The 25,330-nt window shown below is 39.7% G+C and overlaps 1 protein-coding gene across 4 annotated transcripts in view; it reads left to right on the top strand.

The window, feature by feature from the left end:
• Positions 1–25,330, top strand: part of LOC149202706 (varicose-related protein-like) — a 385,050-nt gene that overhangs the window by 152,031 nt on the left and 207,689 nt on the right. For all 4 annotated transcript variants that reach the window (XM_089403225.1, XM_089403224.1, XM_089403226.1 and 1 more), the window contains one exon: positions 18,228–18,356. In XM_089403225.1, coding sequence (XP_089259351.1) covers positions 18,228–18,356 — 129 coding nt within the window. The remainder of the gene's footprint in view (positions 1–18,227; positions 18,357–25,330) is intronic.

The raw sequence follows: 25,330 nt of genomic DNA, 5'->3' as shown, positions 1-25,330 counted from the left end.
ATATACTATATAAACCCTAACTTCGGGACGAAGTTTTCTAAAGGAGGGGTGTATGTAACAACCCATCTTGAATCATGAGCTCCATATGAATATTAGCATGCATATGATAGCTACATATGCATGTATCACATGCACTGCACTAGTATATGTACTAAATAAGTATGAAAAGTCTAAGTATAGGGTAATGAATTAACTATTAAAGTACTGAGTGAATACCTAACCCATAAGAAGGTAATGAATATATTGTGAGGTACCTATTATATATGCCACCATCATAATATATAACTAGTTTATTGTTAAAAAAATAAATAATAAATGAAATGGCTTATGCAAATAAAAGAGAATAATAATATGATATATTTATTATTTTAACTAGGAGAGGTTATATATTAACTAAAAAGAAACATGATATATATTATATTAACTAAAAGGGAATATATATATAAAAGGACGAAGGATAAAAACTTCAATAAGTTATATAAATTTATAAGCTTTTAATTAGGTTAATAAACTTTAAACAAAAGGATTGTAAATTATAAATTATCAAATATCTCATGGATTGTAAATTATTTAAGTTAGTTGTCACTTGAACTAAAAATCAAAATTATGACGATCGACTCTTAAATGTGACCACCTCGAGAATTCATAAAAGACCCTTCTGGGTGCCAGGTATCGATGGAGAGAATACTGGAAACCCTATTATATTGAGAAATGCTGAGACGGTGGAAAGGAGAAGGCGGTGATTTTGAACATATAAGGAGAAGGGTTACAACATAGAAGGGGGAGGGAAACAATGAAGGAGATTGGGAACTGAAGACTAAGTTGCTGAGCTGAAAATTGGAATTGAGAAACGAAGATTTGAGCAATTGTTCTTGAAACTTTTGGGCACGGGGGTTAGAGTACATCGATTATGAAGTATTTTGGAGCTGGGTACGAAGGATTGTACCTAGTTTGGCTGGGAAGTTTCAGTCATTTAGTAACAAGAGCAAAATTGAGAATGAGGACAGCTTGGGATCGACATCAAATTCAAAGAAAAACAAACATGTATTTTTCTAAATTTCATTGTCTGCAAAACTAGAAGAAATTTCATAATTTTCTGTACTTAGAAACCTCACAGATATTCTACCTCTTCTTTCCCAAAAGTGCATTTGGACTTCTTGGCATAGAACTGATGCTCTTCCAATACAGTAAGAACTTTCTCCAAATGTTGTAGGTGCTCTTTCCAAGTTTTATTGTAAATTAAAATGTCATCAAAGAACACTAACACAAACTTCCTTAGATATGGAAGGAATAACTCGTTCGTAGTGGTTTAGAATGTTGCCGGTGCATTGGTTAACCCAAAAGACATTACTTTAAATTCATAATGACCTTCATGTGTTCGGAATGCAGTTTTTGCTATGTCTTCCAACCTTATTATGATTTGGTAATACCCTGACCTTAAGTCCAATTTTGAGAAGTATTTAGCTCCATGTAGTTCATCCAACATCTCATTGATAAAAGGAATTGGAAACTTATTTTTAATTGTTATTTTGTTTAGTCCTCGATAATTGATGCATAATCTGAACGATCCATCTTTCTTCCGAACTAATACAACTGGAGCAACATATAGACTTTTACTTTTTGTGATGATGCCACACTTTAAAAGATCTTGGACTAATCTCTCAATTTTAGTTTTTTGATGATGTGGATATCGATACGATTTGATGTTGATGAGATTTGATCCTGCTTTGACTTCTATTGTATGCTCAATTTCTCTTTTAGGAGGCATCTTCATTGGGAGGTCTTGGAATACTTTTTCATGCTTTTGAATTAGCTCCTAGACTTCTGGTGCTTCTTCGTTGACCAAATTTGAAGTTAACATTTCTAATTGATGACATTGTACTACATAAGCTGGTGCTCCCTTCCGAATCATTTTCATCATCTGGGATGATGATACAATTTGATTCTTAGGTGGCTGGAATCCATATAACTTGTATTTCTGCCCTTCCCATTTAAATTTTATAAATTGTTTTTGATGGTTGGTAGAGTAAGTGCCTAGGGTTTGTAGCCATTGGATACCTAAGATCACATCCACTCCTCCTAATGGTATAGTGTAGAATGGAGATTCTATATTATGGTCTTGAATTTGCAATTTGACTTTACGGCATTTCCCTACCTTTTCAATTTTCTTATCGTCAGTTACCATAACCTTCATGTTGGACTTGGGAAATGTGAAAATGTTGAGTCTTTTCGCTATGGTTGAGTCCAAAAAATTGTGGGTGCTACCTTTATGGATAAAAAGCATTACATTGTTCTTCTTGATATGTCGTTTTAATTTTAATGTCTATGGTTGTGATATACTTGTCATGGCAGATAATGATACCTGTAGAATACTCTTGTCATCTACTTTTGGAGAAAATTGTGGCGAATTTTCATTTTCTTCTACGTTTGATTATTCATTGTCTAAATCATTGGTTGCTTCACATGTATACAGGTTCTTGGTTTCTTTCCCTTTAGCACATCTGTGTCTTGGGTCCCATTTTTCGCCACAATGTCTGCATTTACCTTCTTTCATTCTTTGCATTTCCAAATTAGTTTTGTCTCCTTCACGAAGATGTGGTGGAACATATTTCGTGTTATCCATGTGCGCGGCTTGGGAAAATCTTCGCCTCGAATATACTCTTTCAACCTTTGGCCACTGCAATTTTTCGTGTTTCTTTTCGTGTTACGATTGAATGAGACAAGTTTCTGATAATCTAGGTACTCATGTAGCTAACGTTTCCCATTCTTGAGTGTATACATCCACATCTCCTTTTTGTTGCAATCTGGTGAGTGCTGAGAAGCACACTTCTTCCTTGACAGCTTGGAACCTTTTAAAGAGCACATTTTTGAATTTCCTCCAACTGATAGCAAGTGTCGTCTTTCTCCACCACATATACCAATTATATGCTTCACTTTCCATTTGCATGGAATCATGCCTGATCTTTTCGTTATCATTGTCAATACCGTAAATCTCGAAATATTCTTTTGCTTTATTGAACCAAGCAACACTGCATTTTTCGTTACCGTCAAATTTGGATAGCTCAAGTTTTTCTCTTTGTTGATATGTAGCTATTGACGGAGCGAAGAAGGGGTATTGATTTGAAAACGACATATTTGTGTATGGATTTCAGAGCTGCCTATTTTGAAAATTCATGTTACTATTTTCTTGATTAGGCATGGAAGATGTCTTTGGAGACTCGGGTTTCTCATGTGAGTAATGAGTTTGACGAATTTGGAGAATTGAGATGTTGAGTAGCTTCATTATTCTGGGGTATTTGATTGGGTGTAACCTTCATCTTGTCACAAATACAGGTCAACAATATCATTGCTTGATCCACCTTATCTGAAAGGACTGCTTGATCCTTTTTAAATTCGTTTTGGTTCTGCTCGAGTTGACTCTCTATTCTCTTTGTTGTATCTTGGAGTGCCTCAATTTTTTCGCCCTGTCCAGTCACCTTAGTCTCAAGGTCTAACAATCTTTTATTGAAATCGACCATCGACATTGATGAATGTTGATTTCTGGTAGCATCGGATGTGCTCTAAGTCTCAAAATTTGCAGGGAGGCTTAGACACATGCATTTTCCAATACCCAGAAATTGTTTTGGGAAATTCCACTTGGAGACAGTTTTAATAAAATAATTAATTATTTTTAATGGGACCCTAAGTCTAAACTTAGGAAATTAATTAATGGGTATTAATCTAAACTGTGGGTGTAACTTCTAGAAGAAGGAGGAGATCAAGTCAATATGATCCTAGCCATTGATTAGAATCTAATTTAGGTCGTTGATTGATTAACAAGATGATTATAAGAGAAGGTTTGATGGGCACTTGGAGAACACAAAGAGAGAGTTCAAAAGATCGAATTTTTGAAACAGAGTAGCTGCCAGTAAGAAATTCAAAGTGAGCTTTTGCAGTGAGGGGCAGAGATAATATCCGAAGGGAAATATTTTCCGTTTTGAGAATACTCAGCAGAGAAGGCTGAGGGAGATCCAGCAGTGGCAACGCAGAGTCAGAGGGGTCGACGCAGAGCTACGCAGGCCCACACAGAGGTAGCGTAGAAGTCAAGAGGAAGTCTAAAAATTTGCTGGAAGATTCGATTTCAAAAGCTGGGATTCGGGGTGTGAGATCGGGTGGCATAAATCGAAATTCCTAGGTAGCGAATCGATCAACTGGAGGAGTGATGTTTTCCCCAGAGGGTTTGACGCTGGGCTGACACAGACACTACGCAGAGGCAGCCACGGGCAATCATTTAGGCGCTGGATCAGCCAGGATTTCCATTGATAGCTTGAGGTAATCTCACAGATCTGTCTGTTAGTGATATTCTCTGTAATTGGATTGCCGGGAAGGCATCCATAAGTTGTATTCAGAAATTACTACTGCATAATAATAAAACCCTCAGAGTTGTTGCATCGGTTTTTCCGCATTGGGTTTTTTCGGAGACATTTGTCCAAAAATAACTGTGTCATTGTGTTGTATCTTTTTCCTGTTCAGTTTCTTGTTTCAGCATATTATTTGAAGTAGTGAATGTTGCAGTTGTATTTACTTCGATATTTACCATAGAACATAGCAAATAACTTGTATGGATTAACAAGTAGGAGAAGTAACATCAATTTGTTGCAATAGGGATTCCAAGTTTAGGAATTTTCACACGGTATCAGAGCTGTAGGTGAAGCATGAAGAGTAGAGCTGGAAGATCTAGCGCTGAAGGAAGAAGGGAATTCGAAATCCCTGCAGAGGCAGCAAATTGAATTTCTTGAGGGTTTGCGCAGTCAGGCCAGGAGGGCAAGATTTTCATGGGAAATTTCTCTCTGAGTGAGTCGATAGAGAGGTAGGATTTCCAGATCGAGATTTGTAAACGATAGAGGGAGCAACGCAACAGAAGCTTCCGCAAAGAGGGCTTTTTGGTGGGACGAAGTTTTTTGCAAGCAGTTGCTGGGCAGAAGGATGTCAAAGGGAAGAGAGAGACACGGTTGAGGGAATTCTTCTTGAGAGGACTTTCAGCCAAGGAGTCCAAATTCTTACTAGCTGAGCAGCAGTGGAGAGGGGCAAATGTACAAGTTGTTAATTTGGGGTAGCATCGGATGTGTTCTAGCCACGAAATTTGGTGGAGAGGCTAAGGCACATGAGATCTCCAACACCCAGAAAGGGTTTGGGCAGATTCTAAACAGTTTGGGAGATATTAAAGTAATTAATATTTTTAATGGAGTCTCTAAGTCTAAACTTAGGGAAAATAAAATATTAATGTGTATTAATATGAATCTGTGTTAGAGTGGTCCAAAAGACAAGGATCAAGCCAGATCTAATCTTAGCCGTTGATTAGGGACTTAATCTCGGCCGTTGAGATGTTAATAGGAAAAGTATAAGAGGAGGATTGAGGGTCACTTGGAGAAAACACCAGAGTGATCAGTCATTCTATTCTCTAGAGCGGGGTTTGCTAAGAGAGATAGAATCTGTGATCGGGAGAGCCGCTGAGGGGCATTGAGTACAGAGAGACAAAGAGGCAAAGATAGTGTCGGGATAGCAGCAGAGCAGCCAAAGAGAGAGATGCAGGAGCAGCCAGTGCTCACGGAGGGCCATGCAGAGGTAGCGAAGTGCTGCGCAGAGCACCAGAGGGGCCAACGTCGCTGACGCAGGGCCAACGATGGGCTAGGAGAGGCTGACGCAATCCAGATTGGATAGACGCTAGGGTTTCTGGGGCAGATTGGTGCTGAGTAGCTGCCGGAAGGATTATCTGGGGTTTCAGCCAGCGGATTTGTCAGAAACAGAGAGGTATTGCTGCTAAGGAAATTCTCTGTTGGGTAGGCCAGTTTCGGCACCCAAATTTTACTCTGATATTGCTTAATAAGAAAACCCTCAGATAGCTGCATCGATTTTCCCGCATTGGGTTTTTTTTTTTTTCTGGGGACATTAGTCCAAAAATAATGGTATCATGTGGTATGTTTGTTCTTCTTTCTTTTAGTTGCTGATCTGTAATATGTTGAGCATGCACTAGTGTTTATTTTTAGTATTTACATTATAAATAACTTGTTAAGAAAATAACAAGTAGGTAGGAATAAATAAGATAAAGTGCATGGAGGGTTTCTAAATAAGTAAACTTAGAAACTTCAACATGGTATTAGAGCGTGATTGCAGATCACAGGAGGACTAAGAGACATCAACCGAGCAAAGCAATAGTAGCAGAAAACAACTGTCCCAAGGTGATAGAAGTTGCTTCTAGTAGCGTCGAAGCCAAGAAGTGTGACGCAGAGCCAACCAAAGCCACGCAGAGGAAGCCGTGAGCTGCGCAGAGCCTTAGAGAGGACAGCGTTGCTGACACAGAGGGCCAGAGGGCTGATGCAGGGAATCCCAGGGTTGACGCAGAAGATCCGGGGTGACGCAGGGCCAGCGTGAGGCAGAGAGGCGCTGACATAGTTCACAAAGAGGCAGTTGCTGGGGTCTAGAAGGCTGCAGGAATATTGCAGAGTGGAGCTCGTGAGGTACTGTTGTCAGAACAGTACCTGACAGAGCAAGGCCAAAGGAATTGTTACCAAGGGCTTCTAGCCGAGGAACCTAGATTAGAAGTGCAGCTGCACAAGTTGATCAGAGTAGGGGGCATCTCGACAAGCGGCAAAAGGATTTCCAGGAGGGAAATCAGGACTCAGAGGGAGTCAAGAAGAGAAATTCTAGATGGGAAGTAGAGACTCAGAGGAATCGAACAGAGAACTTCCAAGAGGGAAGTAGAGGAGCATCATGGCACTACATGGGGTAAGAGACCAGGACAGACTAGATGGAGCATCGAACTTCGCAGTCTCGAAGGCTAGAATCTTATCAGTGCTTGACAGGAATTGTGTCAAGAACTTTGCCTTGAAGGTAATAGCTGCCCCAGTTGACCCCAATGTTAATGACAGGTACGAAGAGGCGATGGTGAGGGCCAAGTGCATTATCCTTGATGGGGTCAAGGATCATGTGGTACCACATATAGCCGAGAATGAAACGACAATTGAGATGTGGGAGGCTCTCAAGAAGCTGTACCAACATACTTCTGTGTAGAGAAGAATGCTGCTCGAGAACCAGATGAGGTTGTATCAGATGAAGAAGGGTCAATCGATTGACACCTTCTTCGAAGGACTGAATGAGATCTGAGACTAGTTGATCGCTATAGGAGCGACACCGGATTAGGAGCTTATGGTGAGGACAACCTTGAATGCTGTCTTGGAAGATTGGGAAGTGTTTGTCCAGAGTATCCTGGGCAGAGGGACTCTCCCACCTTGGGATGAGATGTGGGCAGTTCTTCGCCAGGAAGAGATCAGACGACAGTCGAAGACAGGTAGTAGTAGCCAATGTTGCAGTCATCGTTATCGGGATATTATCGGCGCGAGGAAAAAATCGTAAAAATCGGGAAAAAATCGGCAAAAATCGAGAAAAAATCTTAACATACAAAAATATTCATTTTTTTTCAATTTTTTAATATCTAAAGCATCTACAACATAAAATAAATACATTGACACATAAATTTGATAAAAGAACTAATATATAAGATGTTTAATATCATTTCTAGTGCTACATCACACATAACAGTGAATCATGTCCTGAATAGTAAGTCCTGACTCATGACTCCCAACTCAACCTCAAAATATCAACAAAAAATATAATAACGTATCTCATGAGTCATAATGTCATATACAATGAAATGAACCAAATAACTAAAGTCTAATACTATTGATTTCCTCTGCCCCTCTTTCGAGTAAATGCAATAGCTTTCCCTTTCCATCTAGATGTAGATGTCGGTGGAGTTGGTAGTGGACTCTGCTGTGCTCTAGAAGTTGAAGAACTAGGAGCTATAGGAGGTAGACCACGTCCTCTATTGGAGGCAGGGATAGCCCGGGTAGGTGGTGTCACCTCCTCCTCCTATTGCTCCGTCACCTCCTCCTCCTCCTCCTCCTCCCCCTCCTCTACCTCCTGCACTAACCAATCATCAACAGACTCCTTGAGAGGCCTCTCGGCCTCAACCCTCCATGCAGCAGTGGTGTCAATCCCATCCAATGAGATGGCCTCCATATTAGGTATCCTCTCAAGTTGCCTCACCCACAATCGAAGATTGTAGTAGACGTAGACCATGTCATTAAGTTGTTGGGACTCCAACTTGTACAAAGATCATGAAATAATAATTATAAAAAAAATATTGTTTAATGAATTCAAAAAATTATTTGGAAATTTGCAATATTTTAAGTGTTAACCTGTTGTGTTTCTTGTCGTGTATTTTTTCAAATACACTCCAATTGCACTCACATCCTGAGGAGTTACATGTTTGGCTGAGGATTCGAATGACAAGCTTTTGCAGAAGGGGTACCCTGGCACCATAGATTCTCCACCATGCATCTACAACAAAATTACAAATAAAATTTTAAATAAACATAAGAAAAAAATGAAATTTGAAAGTTGAATCAAAGTATGAAGTTATGAACTTGAAGAGAATGAAATTTGAAACAAACTAAAAAATACCTGGCATTTTAGTCGTCCTATCAGTCACAGCCATGTCAAAGCCAAATGTGCCACCTGCCATCCTGTATGTCTCAATTTCTTTGGAGATTTCTGTACGTTCTGCTGGAGATCGCACCATCCTCTGAACACAGGTTAAGAATCCATCCATGATCTCAACATCAAATACGAACCCACATGGATAAGAAAATACGGGGTTCAGGTAGATCCCCGCAACATGAATGGGACGATGGAGTGTGTTGTTCCATCATTCATCAATCACTTCCCATAGGAGGAGTTGTCTCTGAAACCCTTCATCTCCCTTATCATCATAGTAGGCCCGAATGGATTCTTTCGCCCTGTCCATGGCCTCATACAAATAGCCCATTGTGGGCTTCTCACCATCAACTAATCAAAGAACCTTTACCAAAGGTTCAGTAACGGTGCACACCTCTTGCACTCCCGCCCAGAAGTCTTCGTGGTATGAAACTAGTCTGCATATGGCCTCTCCCTCTGGTTTGCTGCTCATTGTCAAAGCACGCCACTCCTCTGAAAGAAACATTCTCTTCACATCTCATATAGAATTCAAGAGGCATTGAAGAGATATGAAACTGGTGGCAAACCGTGTAATGGCGGGGCACACCAACTCTTTGTTGTTGGTGAATTTTCTCATCAAGCTAAGCACTGATGTATGATTATATATAAATTTTGTAATGTTTTTTGATGACTTAACAATATCTTTGACAAGGGAAATTTTCCCTATGTCTTCTAACATCAAATTAATTCAATGTGTAGCACAAGGTGCCCAAAATAAAGTAGGATGCCTCTCCATAAGCATCCTACCAGCAACAACATAATTTGCAGCATTGTCTGTTATGACTTGGACAACATGTTCTGCACCCACCTCCAAAATAAACACATCCAACAAATCACATAAAGTTTTTGCATCTTTGATATGTGCAGATGCATCAACAGATTTCATAAACATAGTCCCCTTGGGACAACTAACCAAGAAGTTTATAAGGGTTCTCCCCTTTTGGTCAGTCCAACCATCTGACATCACAGTGCATCCTGTTTGTGCCCATGATTCCCTAAACTCCTCCAATCTTTTGGTGTAGTCAACCTTTTCATTTTGAAGAATCCGACCTTCAATGTCACCATAAGAAGGGATTTTGTACCCTGGGCCAACAGTTGCAATAGCATCAACAACAGGCTGGAAAAATGGATTATTCCTTACAACGCTAAAAGGAATATCACTCCAAAGGAGAAATTTGGCCAACAACTTGTCAGCTTGTTCTTTCTCAGTTTTTTTAAGCATTGAAGTGATAAATGGCTGTGAACTAGGCGTGGTTCTAGGAACAAAAAAATGATGAGGCAACTACATGGTTGGTTGTAGATATTGATGCTGAAGTAGAACCAGTGCCACTTCCTTGTTCACCTGAGCCTAACACAAACTTTTTTAGTTGCTTTTTCATTTCTGCTTTGGCCTCTCTATTGTGCTCTAAATTTTCCAATGATCTCATGGCTTTTCGGATGATTTCAGGATTTGTATTTGTGCAAGGCCTTACATCAAATCCAGGGATTTGTGCAAGGTGATACTTCAATCTGTAAACCCCCCTGACATATGCTGCCCACACAACTTGCAAGACAAGTTTATTCTATCAATCCCTCCATCAGGTTCACCAAATTCCCACAGAGGGTCCAATTTCCTTGGCATGTTTGACTTTGAACTTTGAACTTTGAAGTTGAATGGTGATTCGGTGAACCTATGGCAAAATAAGGATTACAATTTACAAGTTACAAACTTACAATTTACAAAAACTAAAAAAAATTACATACATGAGTAACATAACAAAACACATGGAATTTTTGACAATTTAAGAAATTTTAACAAACAAAATGAAAAATCAAATGACAAAAACCCCATCAAGATTCAAATCAATTCAAAAATATTTGATAACCCATTGAATTCTTTTGATAAACAATGGGTTATCCAGATTCCAAACCCAACCAAAAACATAAAAAAAAAAACCAAAACAAAGTTACAAAACACAAAATTTTGGTGCCCATACTGGTTTGATGGAGAAAATTCGTCTCCTCCTTAGCTCTCACTTCGTTTTTCTCCTCTAATCAGCGGATTTAGCTCCCAAACGACCAAGAGGTCACTCCAAAACCCCGTTGCTGCCAGCGTGCCGCTGTTTGTGCAAATGAATGTCAAAAAATCATGATTTTTGTTTTATAAATGCACTGTTGTAATGGCACGCGATTTTTTCCTATCGAATCACAATTTTTTGGAAAAAATCGCCGAAAGAAAGTGTGTATTTATCAGGCAATTTTATCGTTGAATTTAAGAAACCCTGATTTTATGATAAAATTGCGATTTTATCGCGAGTACTGCAACATTGGCAGCAACAAAGGGATCAAGGTCAAGCAGGAGGAGGAGGATGTGGCCCTAGCATCTGAGGGAAAGTAGGAAAAGCGGAAGAAGAAAGATCTCTCCAAGATCAAGTGCTTCCACTGTGGGGATCTGGGTCACTATGCGACCCAGTGTCCAAGGAAGGAGAGCAAGGGAGAGTCTTCTGAAACTAAGGCAGTGCTAGCACGAGCAGAGAAGGAAGTTTTGACAGACGATGATTGTGCCATGAGTGCACACGCGCCACTTGAGCGAAAGTGGGGAGACATCAAGTCGTAGTCAGATGGTCTACATGCGATGAGGGGCAGGATCCTTGAGGTACCCAACCTCTTGGATTAGACCTTGTTACGAGAACCCCGATGAGGAGTAGAAGGACTGGCTGGGTGGGTAGAGACGGATGCAGATGGAGCGACAGAGAGAGCTACAGTGCAGGAGTCCCGAGACAACGCAGAGCTAGCAGGCTGCAGTAGTGTGAGAGGTACAGGAGTGTTGCACCAGTGCAGGAAGGCACAGAGAGGTGTGCAACGGTGCGAGATGTAGGGAGTTGTTGCAGCAGCACAGAGGTCAGAGAGAGGGAGCACTTGTCAGCGGCAGAGGGAGCTTCAGCACCAGAGGGTGTTTCTAGCACAATAGGGAGGTCAGTTGGGAGATCAGTTACTTACTTCTAAGTAACTGAGTTGCAGTGCAGCAGTGGGCAGCACGATGTAGCGTGATGAGAGGAGGTGTAGTGCGGATGCAGTGCTGGGAGAAAGGACGAGCAGCAACACGGATGCAGAGAGAGCTGTCATATAGATGCAGCAGTGGTAGTGGTAGAACCATGGGCAACAGTACAGGATGCAGCTATGCAGAGGATGTTGGGCAGGAAGGTCTAGCATCAACACAGGTACCGATGCCAGATGATCAGAGTAATACTTAGTAAGGAGTATTGCTAGAGCATAGTCCTCGCTAAGAGGGAGTGTTGATTTGGGGTAGCATTGGATGCGCTCTAGCCACGAAATTTGGTGGAGAGGTTGGGGCACATGAGATCTCCAATACCTAGAAAGGGTTTGGGCAGATTCTATATAGATCAGGAGATATTAAAATAATTAATATTTTTAATGGAGTCCCTAAGTCTAAACTTAGGGAAAATAAAATATTAATGTGTATTAATATGAATCTGTGTTAGAGTGGTCCAAAAGACAAGGATCAAGCTAGATCTAATCTTAGCCGTTGATTAGGGACTTAATCTCGGCCATTGAGATGTCAACAGGAAAAGTATAAGGGGAGGCTTGAGGGTCACTTGGAGAAAACACCAGAGTGATCAGTCATTTTATTCTCTAGAGCGGGGTTTGCTAAGAGAGATAGAATCAGTGATCAGGAGAGCAACTGAGGGGCATTGAGTACAGAGAGACAGAGAGGCAGAGATAGTGTCGGGATAGCAGCAGAGCAGCCAGAGAGAGAGACGTAGGAGCAACCAGTGCTCATGCAGGGCCACGCAGAGGCAGCTAAGTGCTGCACAGAGCACCAGAGGGGCCAGCGTAGCTGACGCAGAGGCTCAGAGAGCTGACGTAGGGCCTCCTGGGGCTGACACAGGCCAAGATAGGTTGACGCAAGGCTAGGAGAGGTTGACACAGGGCTAGCGCTAGGCTAGGAGAGGCTGACGCAGTCCAGATTGGACAGACACTGGGGTTTTTGGGGCAGATTGGTGCTGAGTAGCTGCCGAAAGGATTATCTGGGGTTTCGGCCAGTAGATTTGTCTGAAACGGAGAGGTATTACTGCTATGGAAATTATCTGTTGGGTAGGCCAGTTTCGGCACCCAGATTGTACTCTGATATTGCTTAATAAGAAAACCCTTAGATAGCCGCACCGGTTTTCCCGCATTGGGTTTTTCAGGGGATATTAATCCGAAAATGATGGTGTCATATGGTGTGTTTGTTCTTGCTTCTTTTAGTTGCTGATTTGTAATATGTTGAGCATGCACTAGTGTTTATTTTCAGTGTTTACATTGTAAATAACTTGTTAAGAAAATAACAAGTAGGTAGGAATAAATCAGATAAAGTGCATGGAGGGTTTCTAACTAAGTAAACTTAGAAACTTCAACACAAGCTCTAGAAGGGAGTGCGTAGGCCAGTCCAGTGCTACGTAGAGGAGAGAGGAGGCTATTCGACATTTCTATTTGGTAGAGATGGCAACTAGTGGGCTGAGAGATCAGGACAGGTTGGATGGTGCATCCAACTATGTGATCTGGAAAGCAAGGATGTCATGCCTTCTGGATGAGCATTTTCTTAAATTCTATGTCGACAGCATGGTAGCCGAGCCCACAGATCCAGATCAGCTCAAGAAGTACAAGGGAGAAATGGAGAAGACAAAAAGAATGATCCTCAACGGAGTGAAGGATCATATAGTCTGTCACATAGCTAACAGAAATACTGCCAAAGAGATGTGGGATGCATTTTCGACGCTGTATCAAAGATCTTCCGAACAACGAAAGATGTACTTGGAGCAGAAGATGAGATCTACGCAGATGCAGAAGGGGGAACACATTGATCCGTTCCTCACGAAGCTTCAGGGGACCCGAGATGAGTTGGCAGCTGTGGGGTCGACACCTCAAGGTTGTGAGATGGTTAGACTAGCCCTCAATTGAGTCTCAGAGGAGTGGCAAATCTTTGTCCATAGCATCCTGGGCAGGCTGACTTTGCCACATTGGAATGAGATGTGGGCAACTCTTAAGCAAGAGGAGCCGAGGAGGGAATTGGTCAAGTGTAAACTTGATGGAAGCAACAACAATGGGTTGAAGCCCAAGGAGGAGGAAGAGAATGCAACCTTTGCATCCAAGGGGCAGCATGAGCAGCGAAGGTGGAAGAAGGATGTTTTGAAGATTAAATGCTTCAGGTGTGGTGAAATGGGTCACTATGCAACATAGTGTCCTCTCAGAAAGAAGGTCAAAGATGAGAAGCATGATCCGAAGGATTCTCCCGTGAAGATCGAGGAGGATGAGTTTGCCATGACAACCGAGATACCTTCAGGAGGGAGGTGGTCTGATTTAGGGCTATAGTTTGAAAGAGCTACAGATGGGCAGGATCCTTGAGGAGTCCACCTCTCGGATCAATTCCTTGTTGCGGGAGCCCAGATCAGTAGTAGCAGGATGGACCAGTGTTAGTTGGTGCAGAGGAGTGTTAGAGTGATAGTTGCAGTGGCTAAGAGTGCCAAAGACTTAGCAACACTGAGCAGAGTTGGCAGCACCGCAAATGGCACAAAGCAGAGGTCAACAACAACACAGAGGCTTCAAAGGGTCAGCGTAGAGACTAACAACAATCAGATTCCAATAGTGAGATGCATCATACTGAACACTCTGGGAGTGCCAAAGACTGAACAGCGCAGAGAAAAGTTGGCAACAGTGCAGATGGCACAAAGCAGAGGTCAGTGGCAACGAAGAGGCTTCAGATGGTCAGCATAGACACTAGCAGCGGTCAAACTCCAGCAGCGAGATGCATTATACTGAACACTAGTTCAGTAATTTAGGATGCTTTTCTGTTGCTGATGCAGTAGCAACAACAGTTGGAGAAGGTTGCAATGCAGATGCAGTTGGTAGTGGCAGTGCCAGCAACACCGTGGATGCAGAATTCAGAGGGAGTCGCAGTACGGATGCAGTGTTGACAGTGGCAGGGTCAACAACATTACAAATGTAGCATTTGTGCAGTAGTTGGTGGGCAGTGATGTTCGACATCAGCAACAGAGAAGGAGATGTTACATAATAGAGTGATGCTTCAGTAGGTTGCATTGCTAGAGCACATTCCTCACTAAGAGGGAGTGTTGATTTCTGGTAGCATCGCATGTGCTCTAAGTCTCAAAATTTGCAGGGAGACTTAGATACATGCATTCTCTAATACCCAGAAATCGTTTTGGGAAACTCCACCCAGAGACAGTTTCATTAAAATAATTAATTATTTTTAATGGGATCCTAAGTCTGAACTTAGGAAATTAAAATAATTAATGGGTATTAATCTAAACTATGGGTGTAACTTCTTGAAGAAAATGAAGATCAAGTCAATATGATCCTAGCCATTGATTAGAATCTAATCTGGGCTGTTGATTGATCAGCGAGAGGATTGTAAGAGAAGGCTTGATGGGCACTTGGGGAACACACAAAGAGAGTTCAAAAGATCGAATTTCTGAAGCATAGTAGCTGTCGGTAAGAAATTTGAAGTGAGCTTTTGCAGTGAGGGGCAGAGATAGTATCCGAAGGGAAATCTTTCCCGGTTGGAGAAAACTCAACAAAGAAGACAGAGGGAGATCCAACATTGGCAACGCAGAGCCAGAGGGGCTGATGCAGAGCTACAAAAGCCCACACAGAGGCAACGTAGAAGCCGAGAGGATGTCTGAAAATTTGCTGGAGGGTTCGATTTTAGAAGCTGGGTGCTGGGGTGTGAGACCGAGAGGCAGAAATCGAAGTTCCTAGGTAGAAAATCGATTAGCTGGAGGAGTGACGCTATCCCTAGAGGGTTTGACGCTGGGCTGACGTAGACACTGCATAGAGGCAACACAGAAGCAGTGACAGGTAGTCATTTAGGGGCTGGATCAGCCAAGATTTCCAGTGGTAGTGTGAGGTAATCTCACAGATCTCTCTGTCAGTGATATTCTCTGTAACTAGATTGTCGGGAAGGCATCCAGAAGTTGTATTCAGAAATTACTACTACATAATAATAAAACCCTTAGAGTTGCTGCATCGGTTTTCCCGCATTGGGTTTTTCTGGGGACATTTGCCCAAAAATAACTGTGTCATTGTGTTGTATTAATAAATTACTACTACATAATAATAAAATCCTCAGAGCTGCTACATTAGTTTTCTCTCATTGGGTTTTTCCAGGGACATTTGTCCAAAAATAACTGTCATTGGGTTGTTACTGTTGTATCTTTTTCCTGTTTAGTTTTTTGTTTCGGCATATTATTTAAAGTAGTGAATGCTGCAGTTGTATTTACTTCGATATTTACCGTAGAACACAGTGAATAACTTGTATGGATTAACAAGTAGGAGAAGTAACATCAGTTTGTTGCAACAGGTATTCCGGGTTTAGGAATTTTCACAATGGAGTCATTGCTGGAGTATGTGGCGATGTGTATTTATCCAACTTAACTCTTTTTCTTAATTTGAGCCTAAATTTTTAATTTTTAAAATTTTTATCGAATAATAATTAAATAATCTTTAAATTTATTTATTTATTTTTTTAATAATTTTTATATAATTATATAATTAAATTAATTACATAAATTAATTAGATTAACTTATATTAATTATATAACTTATGATATATAATTTATAGTCATTTAATTTATATAATTTATATATAATTGATATATAGTTATATTAATTATATAACTTATGACTAGTCACGTTGCTTGGCTGTGTTCCCAAAAAGGCGGCAGGTTATCTTATGCTATCTCTGTCCACAGAGACCCTTGCTGATAGAGCATGGGTCGACTGCAATGTTGGGGAAGGGGTCCACTGTTATATATGGTTGAGAGTTAAGGTAGACAGGGACAAGGCCGAATAGATGGGTGATTGAACAGCTGGTTTGCAGCACACTGGTGCAGGGATGTATATAACAACGTCGGGGTGGAGGGTTGAGTGAGGACACATAGCGGAAGGCACAAGTAGAATGGCGAAACCTGGAGTTTGACAGAGTCAGCGAGTGGTAAGGGAACAACGTACAGGGAACAATGCTGGTGAGGGTGTGAGGGTGATAGGGGAAAGGGGCACAGGAAGACGGGACAGAGCACAGTGAATTGAGGTGGACAAGTTGTGGACGCGTTGTACGGACAACGACAACAACGCGGTGGTGGCTTTGATACCAAATAAAGCAGATAAACTCAACATTAGACAAGAAATCTATATATTTTATTAATAAACTTGAATGATGAATTACATTGTGGGAGGCCTTGGCTTAAATACATTCTTGGGTGCCTCTTGGTGAATGAAAGATCATGCCCTTTAAATACTTACCAACTACAATTTATTTAATTTTATATAACAGGTTTGCGAACCTGAGGGTGGGGTTCATGAACCCGTCCTAGGTTCTCGTCCCCATGAACCAGGTGTTGGACCGGGGACTTCCCAAATGCACCCATACAAACCGGGTTATTCCCATAAGAACCTGATACTCAATACTTGTGGGCTGGGTTCGTTTGCCTAAATGGGTTCGCCGAACCCTGAAAATGGGTGCGTGAACCCCAAAAAAGCGTGTGTTATGGGTTCTCATGTGGTGTCGAGCAAGAAAAAAATTTCTTATCTAAGTAAAACATTTCAAATTTAAAGTTCTGAGGTCTTAAAGTCCCATCATTTCAAAAGAAGTACATATTTTTTAATTTCTTTGCCATGAGTTTTTATCAAAATTCCTATTTTAGTAAAACATTTCAAATCTAAAGTTTTGAGGTCTTAAAGTCCCATCATTTCAAAAGTACAGGTTTTTAAAATTTCTTTGCCATGAATTAGTTCCTGGATTTTATTTCTTAATGATGTAACCACTAATTAGTAATGCATGCCTCTAATTGAAATACAATATTCTTTTATAGAAATACCATTTAAGTACAAGTCATCATAAGGAGGATATATGCTTCAAAAAAAGGGAGAAATACCATTAAGTACAAGTTATTTGAAGCTTGAAGGATATATGCACTTAAAAAAATATGTTTTTCTATCTTAAGCGTTCGCTAATTTCCTTGTGTTTCTTCCGCTTTGATAAATTTCTCCACAATGTCAATACCCATATAATATAAATGTTTCATCACACTCAACACAACACTTCGATACTAAGTTCTTTATTTATTCAGTAGTATCCATATGTGAGGAATGTGTTTTTATGGTTTAAAGTTCTTTAAACAGATATATTAATTTTATAATCTACTTTGGTTTTCTTCTTGAAGGGAGTTATTGTCTTCATTTCAATATGTAAATTGCCATTTCCACTTGATATCAAATTTGAAATTTCAAAGTGAATGTTCATGTTTAAGTCTTTAAATGATTTATTTTTCTTGTTGTAAGTTGGAAGATTTCAAAATTCATATATATTATAATTTATAAAATATATAATATATATAATTATAATATACCCCCGACGAACCCATGTACCCTGTTTCAAAAAGTGACGCACCTGTCCCCGAATCCACGTTTCCTGCCAACATAGGTTTATTTTGATGTAAACGCTTTTATAAATTGGTATTTGTCCTGTTTCGTATTATTACCCTATGATTTTCTTTTATGGCAAGAAGACAGCAGGCAAAATGTATTATTTTTGATGTTTTGGGATGTGGGATTATCTGCAGTAAAATTGATGGTTGCTGCACTGATTGATAACTCAGGTGAGAATTTGGAGGGATGAAGAACCAGTTCCAGTTACCAGATTTGCTCCATATGAAGGGTTGCCTGTTGGCTCAGTCTCCTGTCTATCTCCTTTTGAAAATGATCTGCATGTGATCCTCACATCTGGGGTAATAATCTTTCTTGGAAGTGTCTTCAAAGTCAGAGGTACTCATTTAGATTGTTGTGTTACTTTGTTAATTGTCACATACATATGACTATAGCTGGTTGGTATTTACATTCAATTGTCTTTAGGTCACAAGTACCGAGTTCAAGTTCCATACATGTTTACATTCAGGTTTTATAAGTGTATTCACTTGATTCGACTATTTGTCATTTTAACACAATTATCCATCATGTATTAAAACTTTGGATAACGTTCAGAAAATTTTAATGACAGTTTGGATCAAGTCTCTCTTTAGGAGGAATGCATTAAACATCAGAAATAGATTTCTGTTCCCTCGGAGGCAGTACATCCTGCATATGAAACAACTGCTTCACTTTGTTTGGTTACCCGTTCAGGTCAGTCATAACGCTTCAACTGTGGCCTTGAAGAAATCACCCTTGATTTCCAGATATGCCCCAATATCCCAGTAAGATTCAAGCTATATCATATAGTTGATTAATCCTAGTGTCCATACCTGTTAGTTTTGATATCAGACACTCAACAAGCCTTTGAAACCTTACGCCAACAACTATACAACCAAAAAAGAAAAAGAATCCTTTGATGGCAGACATCATTCTTCAGTGAACAGGGGTCAATGTGGATTAGGGAGGAGACAGAAAGCATGGAAGCAATGGTTATGATGCCTAATATGTGCTAAGTGAATGTCAGTTATGTTACAGTCTTTATGTTATATGGTGCCCTTGGGTCAATTTGGATAGGAAGGAGGCACCAGACATGATGCACATCACTAGATTTGACACTTGATATGTGTTTGTTCCATGGAATGTGGGTCATCTCATTATCGGGATATCTCTGGTATGGCAGCACTGTTTGAATGTGATGTCTGATATAAAATTTATATGTGAGACCTAGCTCATCAGCAGTACACCGGAATGGATGATACTCATTTAAGATAAAGATAATTTTTGGGAGTGGCCTTGAACATATGACCTTTCTTCTCTAAAAGGCTAGGTAGCAGTCCTCTAAGGCCTTATGTTGTTTTGTGGCCTTCTACATGGCCTTTGATCCCATCTTGAGACATTCTATTCCAAAGGTTGGGATATATTGGAATCCTCAAATCTCTCTATTATGGGTCAGCATTGTACAACACAGAGTCTCTATAACTATATCAAGAGTTCAGTGGGATTAAGTAGGGATGCCCCCCTCTTGATTTTATTTGTGATTTACCTTGATGAGGTTGAGGCATACATTAGGGAGGTGTTGCACACATTTTGTCAAAGTTCCAAGGAAGCAAATGTACCATATTTTTCTTCAAAGATTGAGATTATCAGCCATCAGCTATTTTGTCATTGTAAACCCATTTAGCAAATTTTTAATGTAAATAATGTTAGTAAGACCATGTATATATGTAACAACCTAGGTAAGCCTATTATTTTGGCGACGAATTTCATCCTAGGAGGTTTTTTGTTTCACTAATTCATTTGTATTTCTAAATACGGATGATCGACATAGTTTTTCCCTCCAGCCTCACCCCAAAGCTAGGGTGAAATTTATCGTCAAAGTCTTAGGTGAGTTTTAGTATTTTAGTAAAGTCTTATGTAAAAGTGATTTAGGAATAATTTAATCTAATTGGATAAATTATTTTATTACAAATCGCTTGGTTTACTAGATCATATTTTGTCGTAGAATTGGATAATTATTCGAGGGTCTATAATGAACAGGTATTCCCCCTTTGAGGGTTGTAAATGTAAAATCTTATGTAAAAAATATTTTACTGCATGGCCCCTCATATTTAGACACCATGACTAAAATATTAGAGGGTGAAAAAAATAATTAATTCCTTCAAGTGTCAATTAATTAATTTTTCTGGCAAAAATTAAATTAATCTTAAGCCAGAAAATTAGTTAATTAGAGCCAAAATTAAAGTCCTAGAGAAATTAAATTCTTTGAGTGGAAAAAATCGTGGGAATTTTTGAAGGTCCCCGACCACGGGAATATTGGAAATTTCAAGAAAAAAATGGACTCTTAGTCCTTGGTGGTTAAGTCAAAGTCAATTTTTTGAGGAAATTAACTCAAAATAATTATTTTTGAGCTTTAATAAAAAATGGGTTCAATGAGAACTTCAAAAATTCTTCAAAAATAAATATTTTCAACGGTGGAGATTAAAAGATGATTAAATATGTTTCAACGACTGAGATTATTTTGACAAGGATCAAGCCAACTAGCCGCTATTTTTCCGTTTGGAGGATTTATCTATAAATTAAGAGTCATTTGTTTCTCAAATCATCTGATGTTTGGTTAAGAAAATTCTGTAGAAATGCTGATGTAACACTACTGCTCCACTGGGAACGTTTTTTGAATCATAATAAAGACTTTGGAGTGCCGTTCATGGTGTTTATTGTCTACTTATTTGTTGTACGTGTTGGGTACGGGAATTCCTATATTGTGTTTAAAATTTTAAAAGTTTGTTTATTCATTAGATGGTGATAAAAACATTCTATTGGTAGATTTTGGGTCTATCTTAGGTGATCTGATTCGCCATATGTCTAATAAGCTTTCTTGAAGAAAATATATAGTGTTTACAGGTTTCCTAGTCCCTGGGCTCCAAGTTCACAAACCGTGTACATAGGCTGAGCTTGTTTGGACTTCAAATATTTTTATGGTTTATCTAACTTCGCTAAGGCTATAGCTTGCATTTATTTTCCAAAGTATACTTAGCCATTTATCAAAAAATCTCTAAAAACATTATTTCTCAAAATTCCTTTTAAAAGCATTGTAAAATTTTATTTTTGTAAATAAATTTGTATAATATTATTTTTTCTAATTGGGGTTTTGAGGTTTTTGTATATATTGGGGTTCTGGGTATTTGTAAATTCATTTGTGTAGGTGAAATCAATTGGGAAGAGCTAGATTAGAGCTAGATCTAGTTTTTTGAGGGTAAGATCTAGTCTCCAATATTTTTGCAAGGCCAGCTACTGAAGAAAATTTGAAGCAAATTGCAGATCTAAAGCAAATTAAATTTTTGGAGCAAGGGTTTCAAAGTTTTATGGATCTTGGGCCTGGATCTTCTCCCTCCAAGGCCAATGTCTTCCTCCTGAGCCTCTGTGTAAAGCTTTGTGGTCCCAACGTCATCATTTTAGCCCCCTAGAGGCAGGCCGCAAGCCCTAAAGGGCCTTGATCCCCCTCCTTTGCCCTAGACGACTGCCCTAAGGCGCTTGTCGTGGGCTTTCAAGCCATCTTCTCCTTCGTCTTCTTAGCCTCCCTTCTAAGCCTTCGCTCTCCCTTTTGGCGCTCCTTTTGACTCCTTTCAGCCCTTCCTTAGCCTCAATCACTAGCCGCTAGGCCTCCTAGGCCTTCTCTAGCCCATCGCTAGCCCTATTGGGCCTAGTGCTAGCCCTTCTTGGCCTTAGTTTGACCTTTGTTCATCTCTGAATTTTTTGGACCGAATACTTGGTGTGTTTTGCAGAGAAAATTGGCTCAAAATTTGTATTTTCAGGGGGCAAAACCATTGGAATTTTTTTTGGCATTTTGGGCAAGTGTGCTACAAGGCCTTGGGCCTAGGGTTTGCTCTCTAAACCCTCACTTTATCATTGTTTTGCTTCAGCTGTCATATTCAGTTTATAACAGTGAATTAAATGCCCTAAAATCACATCTAAGTGGTCTAAACACTATAATATTTTCATGGTAAAAGTTTGCTAGTGTTTTGGCTACTTGGGCATGATATATCTAGCTTAGATCTAGTCATTTATTTTCTAGAATATCTCTGCATAATCTCTAGATCAGATCTGATATAAATATGAAAAGAGCATTCTAAAGGGCGTAAAATTAATTGGTGTGGCTTCTAGCATGTTATCATAGCATCTAAGTGTCTTGGGCATCAATTTTTGAGCATAGATCTCTAATTTCTAGTGGTTGATGTCTTTGCATAAAAAGTATAATCAGATCTAATATTTTTTGAAGATATTTTAAGAGGGCTAAAAGTTCATCAATTTACGTTGTAAAGGTTATTTTATCAATATGCAAGTCACTAGGCTATTTATTGGTAATTTTTTGTTTTATATGATTAATATTTCTTGGTTGGAAGTGGTTTACTTGCTGCTGTCCTATCTTCATCATAAGTGGCTCTTTCATGATTAAATTGGCTCATAGTGGTTTATGTTGTTAAGTTCTATCTATCGCTTGTTTTGTGTTGACTTGAAAAATTGTTAACTTGACACTAAAATCACTCAAACATCTAAGCTCTAAATCTTTTAATCTTGTTGACGGTCTAAGTTAATTTGGTCATTAAAATCTAATTGATATTTTGGTTGAAGCATTATTGAGAAATTATTTGATGATTGCTCTAAGTTAAGCTCATAACCTTGTGCTCTTTCACAATCTTAAGAAGTTTTGGTAATTTTATTGTTTATCGTAAGCAATTGGCATTTTAAGTTTCATTGGTTATCATACTAAGTGAGCATCTCTTAACATTGGTCATTGGTATATCTTAAGTAATCATTGTTGAAGTAGATATTTATTCTAAGCATCTTGTCGATTGATCTATTGTTTAACATTGACACTTGTATCATTGAGCACTTGTCTTGTTTTAAGATTGTCTTTCAATTTATTATTAAGTACTGTTGCTATAAGGAAATTAACATCAAGTACTTAAAGAACATAAACAATCTTAATTCAATACCCACTTACCCATTTCATTGCATAAGCATCCTAGGCTTAGCTTGCACTAATAATTTACCTCCAAGCATAAGCTTGGTTGATAGACCTCTAGGGCCACCCTTTCTCACCTAGTTTGAGGGATTAAACACAATTCTAGTGGCTAACATAGTGACCTTGCAGTCGTCAGAGCCATAGTCTCTGTAGTGCCAGAGGCACTTGTTTTTTGGAACACAGGGGGAGGTATCGTTAATCAAGCCTCTGCTTGCTTCACATTGGCTTCCATCCCACAACCTACTCTATTGTTCTCAAAACAGTTAAAAAGAAGGTTCCATTTAGACTAGGCATATAATTTAAAAGTAATCAAGATCCTTGCATTACACGTATATCTTAGGATTTGCATAGCCTATAGGTTAGCTAATCATTTAAGCAGTGGTTGTCCATCCGATTACGTGATCTTAATTTGTAATAAGCAAGAATTTTGACTCCATAAGGCACTGGTCTCATTTCTAAATCTAATTAAATCCTTAAGTCTTGCTAAATTTAACCAAGTAGCTAGGCCACTCAACTGTGTCTCCCGGACAAGTTGGTTTCCAACTTGTCTTTCATTATCTCATTTCCATAGGGACTACCCTTTATGCCCTGCTGTTGGGAGACAACTAGAACAGAGTTGGCGGGGATCAAAGTGACAACCCCCGCCTTGAGCCGTTGTCGCGGTGCTTGTACAATCTGAGCGACAACAGGAGGACACACATGTGGATGGTGATTGCCCCCTACATCATGTTTTGATTTCTTATTCTTATTTCAAGGGGATGTGGTCTTCATAGTGTCCTCCCTTGAGGGCCTACAGAGCAAACTTGTACTCTCGCTTGACAGCCATACAAAAACTAACAGGTTGCAGAAGGTGGCAGGATGCTACTCGTGCAATGGGTAGCAAGAAAATCAACCCATACAACAACATACAATAACTAGGTGGCTCACACAAATGCAGACATATCTGTACGATAGTCTAACATCCTATATAGGTACCGATTTGGGGTAGCATCGGATGTGCTCTAGCCACAAAATTTGGTGGAGAGGTTGGGGAACATAAGATCTCCGATACCTAGAAAGGGTTTGGGCAAATTCTAAACAAATCAGGAGATATTAAAATAATTAATATTTTTAATGGAGTCCCTAAGTCTAAACTTAGGGAAAATAAAATATTAGTGTGTATTAATATGAATCTTGTAGGAATTTACAGGGTAAGTTCCTCAGACAGAACACCAACGGACGCGGCCCTCAAATAGCTCTGATACCATGTAGGAATTTACAGGGTAAGTTCCTCAGACAGAACACCAAAAGGACACCGCTCACAACCAGATCGCAGATCAATACACCAGTATTTTGACGTGGTTAAAACCCTCAAAGAGGGAAACAGTCCACGGCCTGAGCCAACGCGGCCACTTCAGGCAATTTAATAATAAAAGAATGAAAATTTACATATGTTTCTCTCATGGACGGATTACCCTACAAATGACCCTCCATGCGCTTTAAATAGAATTCATGGACCAATTGGGTGTCAAGCCACGGATCAAGTGTCGGTAATACCGAGGAGAGAACTCAAAGAGGGAAACAGTCCACGGCCTGAGCCAACGCGGCCACTTCAGGCAATTTATTAATAAAAGAATGAAAATTTACATATGTTTCTCTCATGCACGGATTACCCTACAAATGACCCTCCTTGCGCTTTAAATAGAATTCATGGACCAATCGGGTCTCAAGCCACGGATCAAGTGTCGTAATACCGAGGAGAGAATGAACCGTCGGATCACTACATATCGTGACCGTCGGATTGTAAGTTACAAAATGTACAACGGTAAAGAAACACACTTTACCTAACTCTATACCTAACTCTACACTAGACCAAGTTGTACTTAACTATTTCCTATGTGTCGGAATATCCTAACAAATCTGTGTTAGAATGGCCCAAAAGACATGGATCAAGCCATATCTAATTTTAGCTGTTGATTAGGGACTTATTCTCGGCCGTTGAGATGTCAACAGGAAAAGTATAAGAGAAGGCTTGAGGGTCACTTGGAGAATACACCAGATTGTTTAGTCATTCTATTCTCTAGAGCAGGGTTTGCTAAGAGAGATAGAATCAGTGATCGAGAGAGCAGCTGAGGGGCATTAAGTACAGAGAGACAGAGAGGTAGAGATAGTGTCGAGATAGCAACAGAGTAGCCAGAGAGAGAGAGACGCAGGAGCAGCCAGTGCTCACGCAGGGCCACGCAGAAGCAGCTAAGTGCTGTGCAGAGCACCAGAGGGGCCAACGTAGCTGAT

This window comes from Pinus tabuliformis, chromosome 2_1 (assembly GCF_031772625.1).
Source record: "Pinus tabuliformis cultivar Carrire ecotype Pingquan chromosome 2_1, CPIR1, whole genome shotgun sequence".
Lineage (NCBI taxonomy): Eukaryota > Viridiplantae > Streptophyta > Pinopsida > Pinales > Pinaceae > Pinus > Pinus tabuliformis.
This window is presented reverse-complemented; position numbering and strand designations above follow the sequence as displayed.